Source organism: Nicotiana tomentosiformis, chromosome 11, assembly GCF_000390325.3.
Source record: "Nicotiana tomentosiformis chromosome 11, ASM39032v3, whole genome shotgun sequence".
Taxonomy (NCBI): Eukaryota; Viridiplantae; Streptophyta; class Magnoliopsida; order Solanales; family Solanaceae; genus Nicotiana; species Nicotiana tomentosiformis.
In genome coordinates this window covers 15,125,741-15,138,732 of record NC_090822.1, presented here as the reverse complement: position 1 = coordinate 15,138,732, position 12,992 = coordinate 15,125,741, and the positions used below count along the sequence as shown (strand labels likewise).

Genomic DNA, 12,992 nt, shown 5'->3' with positions numbered 1-12,992 from the left:
CACTACAGCTAGGCAAGCCAACTAGTAAATTAAACTTATAGCAATCATTTTTAATAATTTTCAAAGTAGTTTTATTCTTTTTCCTAGCATTATTTAATCAAAATAGAAAAGATACTAATTAATTTAAATACAAGAAAATAATACAAATCCAAATTCTACCAGTGTGTGTGACAAGACCTGGTATCACAAGTATATGAGCATCTAGTAGATTATACAAAACTTCAAATATTGTCTGAAATAAAATAGACAGAATGCAAATACAAGAAGAGGCATTGGTAGCTGCAGAACGGCTCAGAAAGGCAGCTCACCACTAAACCTCATGATAACGTGGGTGTGCGATGATAGGTCATTCACTAGTGCCTGTCTCAGATACTGCACAAAAGTGCAGCAACTGTAGCATGTGTATGTAAATAACGTGTACCCAGTAAGTATCAAGCCTAATCTCGAAGAGTTAGAGATGAGAGGAAGACTTTGACACTCACTAAAGGTCAATAATAATAAATAAAATATAAATAGAGATATTTAAATCAGCATGATTTATAGAATTAACAATAATTTTATTTAATCCGCAGAAATAATTAAAATCTTTCAAATGCAACAAGTTCCAATCTATTAATTAAATTCACAAGCTGCGATTAAAATATCAAGGTATCGTGTAATTATTACTATTATTAGGAACGATTTCTACCGAGGTCGTACGGCCCGATCTAGAGTGTCGTATACACTGTCGAGGGACATGCGAAGCAATCCATAGATGCATCTATACTGCCGAGGCGTTCGGCCCGCTCCACAAGAAAGGAGGACATTATCTTATGTACCTCCGGAATGAGAGTATATTTAGTATAAGATTAATTCGGGAGGATGAACCATTTCTTTTAACAATTAATTAATTTAAACAAAAACTTAAGTGTATGTGATTTCCATCTTTTACTATATTTCCCTAACAATTCACAATATATATCAAATAATTTAATTTAATAAAGAATAAAATTCACACAAGTAATTCATGATTTGAGTCCTAACCCCCTCTTCCCCCCCCCCCCCCCCGAAATTTATCATAAATAGTAGCTACACACGGACTCTCGTCACCTCGTGCGTACGTAGCCCCCGCATTTAGCAACAGTTATTTAATTTAATCACCTATGGGGTAATTCCCCCCTTACAAGATTAGACAAGAGACTTACCTCGTCTTGCTTCAATTTAATCCACTAGTAGGCCTTTTCCTCAATTATCCAAATTTGATTGGCTCAAATCTAACCAAAATAATTCGATACAGTCAACAAAAATTATAGAAATCAATTTCATAAAAAATGCTACATTTTTAAATAAAAATATGAAATTAGCTCAATAATCGCTCGTGCTGACCACATCTCGGAATTAGGCGAAACTCACAAAATCTGACAACCCATTCAATTACGAGTCCAACCATACCAGTTTTACTCAAATCCGACTCTGAATCGACACCGAAATCTCAAAAAACCATTTTTATGAGATTTCTAAAATTTTCCAAATTTCAATCTCAAAACACTAATTAAATGGTAAAAACAATGATATATCCGTGTATATAGACCAAATCAGAATCACTTACCCCAATGTCGTTCTCTCCAATTTGTCAAACATGGCGAATGGGACGAAGTCCCTTCTTTTATAATTGTGCCCAGGCAGCCCTCGGTCATGGCCTCGATCATGGCTTCGATCCTGGGCCTCGATCGTGGCTTCGATCATGTCCCTCGATCCTGGTCCTTCGATCATGACCCTCGAGCCTGGTCCTTCTATCATGGCCCTCGAGCCGGCCTGGACTGGATTCCGACTCCGATATCAAAAAGTCAACTCCCCGGTCAAATTTCCAAACTTAAATTCCTATTTTAGCCATTTCAAGCTTAATTTAACTACGGACATGCAAATAAAATTCCGAACAAGCTCCTAAGTCCAAAATAACCATACGGAGCTGTTGGAATCATCACAATTCTATTCCGGGATTGTTTTCTAAAAATGTTAACTGAAGTCAAACCTAGCATTTTAAGGCCAACTTAAGGAACTTTCAAATCCCAAACCAACCATCCCCACAAGTCATAAATTAATAAAAGCACATACATGGAGTTTTATTTAGGGAAACGGGGTTCTAAACGTCAAATTGACCAGTTGGGTAATTACATTCTCCACCTCTTAAACAAACGTTCGTCCTCAAATGGGTTTAGAATTGCACCTGGAGTGCTGAATAAGTGTGGATATCTGCTCCGCATGTCTTCCTCGGCCTCCCAAGTTGCTTCCTCGACTGGTTGGCCCTCAACTAGACATTTACTGCAAAAATCCTCTTGGACCTCAACTGGCGAACTTGTTTATCAACAATGGATACTGGCTGGTCTTCATAACCCATGCTATTATCTAGCTAAATTGTGCTGAATTCTAACACATGCGATAGGTCGGTATGATACTTCTGGAGCATAGATACATGAAAAACCGGATGAACTCCTGATAGACTAGGAGGCAAGGCAAGCTCGTAAGGAACCTCCACGACTCGTCTCAACACCTCATATGGGCCTATAAACCTTGGGCTCGACTTCCCCTTTTTCCAAAATCTCATCATTCCCTTCATCAGCGAAACCTTCAAGAGAAGTTTTTCACCCACCATAAATGATAAGGCATCCTTCACCAAATCAATACCATATAACTTTGTTGACCATATAAAGCCTCAAATGGAGCCATCTCGATGCTGGATTGGTAACTGTTGTTATAAGCAAACTCTTCCAAAGGCAAGAAGCGATCCCACTGACCTCCAAAGTCAATCACACATGCCCTAAGCATATCCTCCAAAATCTAAATTGTCCGCACTGACTGCCCATCGGTTTGCGGATGAAAGGCTGTGTTGAGCTCTACACGGGTCCCCCCATTCACTTTGTACTACCCTCCAGAAATATGAAGTAAACTGAGGGCCTCTATTTGATATGATGGAAATTGGCACACCGTGCAAACGAACTATCTCTTGAATATATATCTTGGCCAACCCCTCTGAAGTATACGTAGTCACAACCGTAATAAAGTGTGCCTACTTGGTCAACTGTCGACAATGACCCAAACTGCATCAAACTTTCACAAGGTCCGCGACAACCCAACTACAAAGTCCATAGAATGCGTTCCCATTTCCATTCTGAAATAGTCATCTGCAGAAGTAGGCCACCTGGTGCTCATATTTAACTTGCTGGAAATTTAGACACCTAGCTACATACTCAACTATGTCCTTTTTCATTCGTCGCCACCAATAATGCTTCCTCAGGTCACGATACATCTTCGTAGCACCTGGATGAATAAAATACCTAGAACTGTGTACCTCCTTTAGGATCACTTTCCTCAGTTCATCCACATTAGAAACACAGAGACTATCCTGGAGTCGCAGAACACCATCCACGCCAATAGTAACTTCCTTGGCACCACCCCGCAGTACCGTTTCTCGAAAAATAATTAAGTGTGGATCATCATACTGGCGAGCCTTGATATGCGCAAATAATGAATATTGAGCAACAACACATGTAAGAACTTGACTGAGTTCTGAAATATCAAATCTCACAAGTTTGTTAGCCAATGACTGAATATCCAAAGCTAATGGCCTATCCTCTGCTGAAATGAAAGGCAAACTACCCATACTCTCCGCCTTTCTACTCAAGGCGTCGGAAACCACATTTGCTTTGCCCGGATGATACAGGATAGTAATGTCATAATCTTTTAGTAACTCAAGCCCTCTGCGCTGCCTCAAATTTAGGTCCCTCTTCTTGAACAAATGCTATAAACTGTGATGATCAGTGTAAACTTCACAAGACACCCCATAAAGATAATGCCTCCAAATCTTAAGAGCGTGAAGAATCGCAGCTAACTCCAAATCATGCACTGGTTAATTCTTCTCGTGGGACTTTAGTTGACGTGAAGAATATGCAATAACTCGCCCTTCCTACATTAATATAAAACCCTAGCCAACGCGAGAAGCGTCACAATGCACTGTATATATCACAATCATCATACCATCGGAATGGAGCACCCTTATGGGTTAATTTGGTCAAAGGTTCTGCAATAGATGAAAAACCTTCCACGAACCGACAATAATAACATGCTAAACCCAGAAAAATATGCCCCAAAAATGCTACAGAATCTAGCCAGAATTCACATTTGGAGAACTTAGCATATAACTTTTGTTCCTACAACGTCTGAAGCACCACTCTCATATGCTGTTCGTGCTCCTCCTTACTGCGCGAGTAGATCAAAATAACATCAACGAAGACAATGACAAACAAATCAATATATGGCATGAATGCCATGTTCATTAGATCCAAAAACGCTGTCGGGGCGTTGGTCAAACCGAAGGACATCAAGAGAAACTCATAATGACCATATCTAGTCAGGAAAGTAGTCTTCGGAACATCAAAATTCCGAATCTTCAACTGAGGTACCCCAACCTCAAGTCGATCGTAGAGAAAACCCTAGAGCCCTGCAACTGGCAAATAGATCACCAATAAGCGACACAGGTACTTATTCTTAGTAGTGACTTTGTTCAATTGGCGATAATCAATACACATTCGAATTGTTCAATCCTTCTTCTTCACAGATAATACCGGTGCACCCTAAAGCGATGCACTCGATCTGACAAACCCCTTGGCTGGTAACTCCTCAAGTTGTTCTTTCAATTCTTTATGATCCATGCGATACATTGGGATAGATATAGGCTGGGTATCTAGAGCCAAGTCAATACAAAAATCAATATCACGATCAGGTGGCATGCCTGGAAGATCTGAAGGAAATACATCAGAGAACTCCCGAACTACATGCACTAAATCAATAGTCAAAGTCTCTGTAGTAGTATCCCGAACATAGTCTAGATAAGCAAAACAACCATTCTCAACCATATGTTGAGCCTTCATAAATTAATAACCTGATTAAATGCACTAACAAACAAACCCTTCCACTCCAGCTTAGGCAATGCTGGAATAGCCAAGGTAACAGTCTTGGCATAACAAATGTAGAATAGCATGATATAGAGATAACCAGTCCATGCCTAGGATGATTTCAATGTCGGTCATCTCAAGCAATAGAGATCTGCGCTAGTTTCATAACCACATAATATAATAATACAGGACCAGTAGATCTGATTCACCACAACAGAATCGCCTATATGAGTGGACACATAAATAGGAGTACTCAAGGACTCACGAGAAACACCTAGGAAATGAGAAAATAGAGATGACACATATGAATATATAGATCCTGGATCAAATAATACGGAGGAAACATTGCCGCAAACAGAAATAATACCTATAATCGTGGCATCTGAGGCATCTACATCTGGTCTAGCCCGAAAAGCATAGAACCGAGCTGGAGCACCAACTGGCTGGCCTCCACTTGGCTGACCTCCACCTATAAGATGACCCCTACCCATCTGTCTTCCACCTCTTAGTGGTCGGACGACTGGTGCATCAACTTGTGCGGTAATCATAGGCTACTAACCCTGCTGCACTAGTCAACCACGTAGCCTGGGGTAGAATCTCCGCATGTAACTGGGATCCCGGCACTCGTAACAAAGTTTTAGTGCGATGGGCTGCTGACTAACAGTCTGGCTCTGAGGGCCTGAATACTCACTGGAAGAACCCTGAATAGCCGGTGGGCAATAAGAACTCTCTAGTATAGCACTGAAATAAGGTCGCACTAGAGAACCCCGAGCAGGCGGTGGTGCTGGATATGGGGGCTTGTTGGACTGCCCTCTCACAAACTGACCTCTGCCCCTAGAAGGAGCACCTATGAACTCTCCATAATACCTAAATCACTTATCTCTCATAACCTGATCTTGGCTCCACTAACACACACCCTTAATCCTCCAGGCTATCTCCACGACTAGCTTATAAGAAGTGCCCATTTCAACCTCTCGAGCTATAGTGGCCTGAATGCTAGTATGTAAACCCGCAACAAACCTCTGCACTCTCTCCGCCTCAGTGGGGATTATCATAAGTGTATGGCGAGATAACTCAGAGAACCTCGCCTCATAATCGGTCACTAACATATGACCCTGCTAGAGCTGCTCAAATTGAAACCGCAACTCTTCCCTATGGGAGGTTTGAATATACCTGTCTAGGAAAATACGGGTGAATCTGTCCCAAGTCATGAGAGGAGAATTTGTTGGTCTGCCAAGAAGATAAGACTTCCACCATCTACGGGCTCTGCCCTCTAGCTGAAAAGTAGCAAAGTCAACCCCATGAGACTCCAATATCCTCATGTTGTACAGTCTATCGCTACACCTATCAATGAAGTCCTGGGTATCCTAATGTGGATCACCCCCAAAGACAGGAGGATGTAGTCTAGTCCATCTGTCCAATAGTTTTTGTGGATCGGCGGCTCCAGCTGGCCTGGGTTCAGGTGTAGCTGCTTCCACTAGCTGGGCTCTACCGACAGCTAGTGCACCCTGAGTCTGATATACAACAGCTTCTTGTCTATGAGCATGTGCGGTCGGAGTCAGTGCTCCCCCGCCCGCCTGAAATATGGCTGGGTCTGCCGAAAATAAACTGGTCGAGTCACAGTGTCCATAAACCGCAACATACGACCCATGACGTCCTGGAATCCCGATGCATATGTGAAATCCATCGGAGCTGGCTCTGCCACAAACACCTCACCATGTTCCTCAATAGTGGGATTTTCTGCTGGAATCACTGGCGGCATAACTAGAACAATATTGGGACGTCCTCGTCCCCTACCACGGTATGGATCCCTCCCTAGACCTCTAGCAACTGGGGGAGTAGCTTTTCACTGGTCTGGAGCCTCATTATAGTGCGTTCTCACCATATGTGAGAGAGTAAGAGAAAGATATTTAGTACTACATCAATTGCATGATGGGGGACAAAGAAAGGTAGTTTCCTAACACCTTATAACCTCTCAAAGATAAGTACAGACGTCTCCGCACCGATTAGCAAGACTCTATTAGGCCTGCTCATAACTTGTGAGACCTACATGAACCTTAGGACTATGCATAATTTGGTAAATACCGAATTACCATACCGAAATTTTTGGTATTTTGGTATTTAGTTTACAGTTTTAAAACATTTGGTATTAGGTATGGTATTTGGTATATACCGATGTCGTACCGAAATATATATTGGATTAATTTTAAATATCTTGTCATCCTTGTAGCCTGCAGTTACCAGAGAGCTTAAGGAGAATGTTTCTAGTTCCATGTTCTTTAGTTAAAGCCTGTGCACCACCTATTTTTGTCTATGTGATTAATGTATGTTACCCGAATGATTTCTGTAAACAACACTTGTGAAAAGCTTATTTTGGTCACATTTGAGAAGCTTACTAGTGTCTGGTATATTACGGAGATGCACGTTAGAGCTTTAGACCAGACATACTTATATGTTGATGAAGTTTGTAAACATTATTCTAATCTTATGCTATTGTCTATAGAAGTCCCATATATGATGTGTAGTGTTATTGCATTCATAAGATTGATTTTGCTAGCTAATTATAATTTTAATTTTACTAGTTAGTTAAGGTGTTATTCTACCCTAAATATAACGTTCAGAAGCTGCTTTAGAACCGAATAAACTGAAGTTACCGTACCGAATAAACCGAAAACGAAAGGCAAAAAACCGAACCACACTCTCCAGAAATGTGAAGTAAACTAAGGGCCTCTATCTGATATGATGGCAATTGGCACACTGTGTAACCAGACTATCTCCCGAATATAAATCTGGCCAGCCTCTCTGAAGTATTAGTAGTGGCAACTGGAATGAAGTGTGCCGACTTGGTCAACCTATCAACAATGACCCAAACTGCATCGAACTTCCGCAAAGTTCGTGGAAATCCAACTACGAAGTCTATAGTGATGCACTCCCACTTCCACTCGGGTATAGTCATCTGCTGGAGTAGGCCTCCTAGCCTCTGAAGCTCATATTTAACCTGCTGGCAATTTAGGCATCTAGCTACATACTAAACTATGTCTTTCTGCATTCGCCGCCACCAATAATGTTGCCTCATGTCAGGATACATCTTCGTTGCACCTGTACGAATAGAATAACGAGAACTGTGTGCCTCTTCTAGAATCCTCTCTCTCAAGTCGTCGACATTAGGAACACATAGACGACCCTGGAGTGGCAGACACCATCCTCGCCAATAGAAACCTCCTTGGCACTACCCTATAGTACCCTCTCTCTAAGAACTTCCAAATGCGGATCATCAAACTGCCGAGCCTTGATCTGCCCCAATAGTGAAGACTGGGCAACAACACATGCAATAACCCAACTGGTCTTTGAAATATCCAACCTCACAAGTTTGTTAGACAAGGACTGAATGTCCAACGCTAGTGGACTCATCTCTGCTGAAATGAAAGCCAAGCTACCCATACTCTCTGCCTTCCTGCTTAAGGCATCCGCTACCACATTTGCCTTGACCGGATGATAAAGAATGGTGATGTTATAATCCTTTAGTAACTCGAGCCATTTACGCTGCCTCAAATTGAGATCCATTTGCTTGAACAAATGTTGTAAGCTACGATGATTAGTATAAAACTCACATGACACCCCATACAGATAATGCCTCCATATCTTAAGAGCATGAATAATCACGGCTATAAGCTTGCCTTGCCACCCAGGGTCGTCTATGTATTCCTAATGTATGGATTTGACTTGTTTGAGGTCAAGATAGGCAAGAGCGTTGCGGGGTAGAGATTTGACCTGTTTGAGGTAAGTAACGATTGTAAATCTAGTCCTGAGGGTATGAAACCCCCAGATTTCGTATCATCTTACTATTTTGAGGTTATGCACAGGCTAGGTGATGGGCGAGTGGGCGTGCACCGTTGGGGGCTGTGACTTGGTCCGTCCCGTAGCAACTGTAAAGTTGTATATTCTGTTGAACCTATATAATACTTATGTGCTTTATAAAGAGTTTCTGTAAATTGGGCTGAATGTTATGTTTGGACCCTTATGGGCCTTTTCTTACTATCATATCACTATTTTCGATTTAAAATCTATACTCAGTCATGGTTATACTTGTTTACTGTATAACTCAGTTTTTCTTACTCTATTTTGATGCATATAAATGTTGTTTTGGGTTGAGTATCCTGTTTTTAATGAAATGCCCGAGTGGATTGAGAGGTTTATGACTGAGTGAGGCCGAGGGCCTGGTATGTGAGGATCTTTAAGGTATCGGGTTGAGCGCCACAGCATGTTTGATATAGGTCGAGGGCCTGATTGATTTATGCCATGATTAGAATTGATATAGCTCTTGGGCTGAAGGAGCCCATCCGAAGTCTGTACACACACCCAGTGAGCGCAGGTACCTACTGAGTACGAGTGCCGAGTGCTGAGTGACTGGGAGGCATAAGTGATTGTAATGTATGCCCGAGTGGAATGAGTGACTGTGAGATATGCCCGAGTGGCATGAGTGATTGTGAGGTATGCCCGAGATGCATGAGTGACTGTGAGGTTTGCTCGAGGGGCCCGAGGGGCTGTTTATGATTTCATCGATTTTGCCCACCTTGCATTGAGCCTTGTTTGAAAACTGTTGAAAAATATCTTTAAATGATTTTACTGGAACAGGGTTTAAACGACATGATTAGATTCAAATCCTGATATTTAAAGCATGTGGTATTTTACGAAGATTTCATGATATGAACTCTATAGGCTTTATTGCTCGTCACTACTGCTCAGTCTTTATTTATTGTTGTTACTTACTGAGTTGGCGTGCTCACGTTACTCCCTGCACCTTATGTGCAGATCCAGGTGTAGTTGGACACGGTAGCGGTTGTTGAAAATTCTAGTAGCGGATTTTCTCGGGGATAGTGTCACGACCCGAAATTTCCACTTTCGTACTGTGATGGCGCCTAAAATTTCACTTGCTAGGTAAGGCAACGTTAAAATAATATTATCCATTTTTAAAACAATTTTTAAATTTATTAATAACAAAGGAACAAATGCGAAAGTAAGGACTGAAATATAGTGAATAATCCATAAAAATAACGGTGTATAAATACCATCCCAGAATTAGTGTCATAAGTGCACGAGCTTCTAGAATAATACAAATAAGGGCCTGAATAAAATAAAGTTGTATGAAAATAAACACACAGCTAAAGTAAAGTAGACGGGGACTTCAGAACTGCGGACGTCGTGCAGTTATACCTTAAGTCTCCTCTAAGTAGCTGAAATCCGAGCAAGTCTATGGTACGCCACTGGGACCAACTTCGAAATCTGCACAAGAAGTGCAGAGTGTTGTATCAGTACAACCGACCCCATGTACTGGTAAGTGTTGAACCTAACCTCGACGCAGTAGTGACGAGGCTAGAACGGGTCACTTGCATAAACATGTACACAATATTAGTAACAACAACAAATAATAGAAATAAATCAGGTAATCCATTTATAATAATTAAAGCCAATTCAGCAGTCATAACCAATTATCATTTCCATCAATTCTGTTGCAGTGTGCTACCCGCTCTCACCATATTTTCACATTCAATTCTGTTACAGCATGCAACCCGCTCTCCCAATATATTCCTTTTAATCAAGCCTCTCATATATTCATTTCAATCAAGTATATATAGACTTTTAAATAAGTCTATTGCGGCGTGCAATCCGATCTCCCAGTATTGACTTTTAAATAAGTCTATTGTATATTTATTTCAATCAAGTATATATAGACTTTTAAATAAGTCTGTTGCGACGTACAATCCGATCCCCCAATATTGACTTTTAAATAAGTCTATTGCGGCGTGCAATCCAATCCCCCAATATTTCCATTTCAGTCAATTCCGTTGCGGCGTACAACCCGCTCCTCCAACATATTCATTTACCAATTTTTATAGAAGAAATTTCCCCAATAAATGTTATGATTAATATAAAATTATAAGACATCAAGCATACAATAATTATGATTTAATTATGAAACAAACAATGACAAATAGCAAATTATTATGGAAATCAGGGAGAAAATAGGCAGTTTAATATTTAATATGCTAAATATCAAATAACAAATAAGACACATAATTCAAATAGCATGTAACAATTAATGCAGGAATTCAAGAATTAAAATTTGACAAAGATTATGAAAGAAACAATTATTATAATAATTAATTCATGATTTAAAATGATTTATAATTTGTCAAGTAATTATGCAAGAATTAATTTGACGACGTATAGACACTCGTCACCTCGCCTATACGTCGTTCACATGCATTTCAAATAAAAAATAGTTTAAGGGTTCTATTCCCCCAAGTCAAGGTTAACCACGACACTTACCTCGCTTTGGAAATTCCAATCAATTACTCGACCACAACTTTTCCCTTTAAATTTGTCTCCAAAAGCTTCAAATCTATTCACAAACAATTCGATATACTCAATACGAATAATAGGAATTAATTCTATATGAATTTACTAATTTTTCGGATAAAAATCTAAAATTCATTTAAATATTTGACAGTGGGACCCATGTCTCAAATCTCAGAAAAAATTACGAAATCCGAACACCCGTTCCGATAGGAGTTCAACCATACAAAATTTATCCAATTCCGATGTCAAATGGACCTTTAAATCTTAAATTTTCTTTTATGGAAACTTTTATAAAAATCTGATTTTTTCTTCCATAAATTCACGGATTCATGATATAAATGAGTATGGAATCATGAAATATAATCAATATAGGATAAATAACACTTACTCCATTTTTTTCCCGTGAAAATCGCCCAAATAGTCGCCTTACCGAGCTCAAAATGACCAAAATTAGTAAAGTCTCGGACTTTTCGATTAATACATTGCCCAGGCATTTCCGCACCTGCGGTGCCTGGACTCGCATTTGCGAGCTTGCTTTTACGAGAAAAATCTCGCATCTGCGAAATGGGGCTGCCAGGCGAGGCCTCGCTTCTGTGGAGGTAAAATGTGCACCTGCGCTGCCTCCGCTTCTGCGATTACTGTGTCCGCTTCTGCGGACGTACGGGTACGTGCAGGTTTCCGCACCTGTGAAATTTTTCCCAGCCACCCCCGGGTGCATCTGCGATGGAAGGCTCGCTTCTACGAGCTCGCACCTGCGGATTAATCCGCAGGTGCAATTACACCAGAAGGCCAAATTCCAGATTTTCCTTAAGTCCAATTCTTGTTCTGATTTCGATTCGAATCACACTCGGGGTACTCGGGACCTCATCCGAATACACCAACAAGTCTCATAACATAATATGGACTTACTTGGGGTCTCAAATTACGTCAAACAGCACTGAAATTACAATTCACCCCTCGATTCGAACTTTGAGTTTTAAACATTTCTATTTGCAAATCGCGTGCCAAAACATATTAAATGAATCCGGAATGACTTAAAATTTGGCACACACGTCATAAATGACATAACGGAGCTATTCAAATTTCCGGAGTCGGATTCAGGCTCCGATATCAATAAGTCAACCCCCGTTGTCAAACATGGAAATCTTTAACCTTTAAATTACTAGTTTCCGTTAAATGGTCAAAACTTGAGCTAGGGACCTCCAAATTAAATTCCGGGCATACGCCCAATTTCCAAATGATGATACGGAGCTACCGAAACTGTCAAAATACTGAACCGGGTCCATTTGCTGAAAATGTTGACCAAAGCCAACTAAGTTGAGTTTTAAGGCTCTATTACACATTTTAATCCATTTTTCACATAAAAACTTTTCGGAACATTGTACGGACTGCGCACGCAAGTCAAGGAATGGTAATTAGTGTTTTTCGAGGTTTTAGAATACATAATTACTTATTAAATTTAAAGATGACATTTTGGGTCATCGCATTCCCCACCTCTAAAACAAACGTTCGTCCTTGAACGGAGTTAGAAAAATTACTTGTGCTGGAGAAAAGGTGTGAGTATTTACTCAGCATGTCCGTCTCGGACTCCCAGGTAGATGCCTCTACCGGCTGACATCTCCATTGCACTCGAAGTGAATGATAATTCTTAGACCTCAACTATCGGACCTGCCGGGCTAGAATTGCCACCGGCTCTTCCTC

At 40.6% G+C, this 12,992-nt stretch overlaps 1 protein-coding gene across 1 annotated transcript; it reads right to left on the bottom strand.

Annotated features, from left to right (window-relative positions):
- Positions 1-7,959: 7,959 nt before the first annotated feature.
- LOC138901073 (uncharacterized) lies at positions 7,960-8,495 on the bottom strand. The gene is made up of 2 exons (XM_070188802.1): positions 8,175-8,495; positions 7,960-8,115 (listed from the first exon to the last, which is right to left on the bottom strand). Exons 1-2 carry the CDS (start codon positions 8,493-8,495, stop codon positions 7,960-7,962), a joined length of 477 nt encoding a protein of 158 aa, XP_070044903.1.
- Positions 8,496-12,992: the final 4,497 nt, after the last annotated feature.

Bases quoted from the DNA above. Each gene is read 5' to 3' on its own strand.
- LOC138901073 (XM_070188802.1), bottom strand. From the start codon at position 8,495: ATGGATCTCAATTTGAGGCAGCGTAAATGGCTCGAGTTACTAAAGGAT. The intron at 8,116-8,174 runs GTACTATAGGGT...CTGCCACTCCAG, and splicing joins TGGAAGTTCTTAGAGAGAGG to GGTCGTCTATGTGTTCCTAA.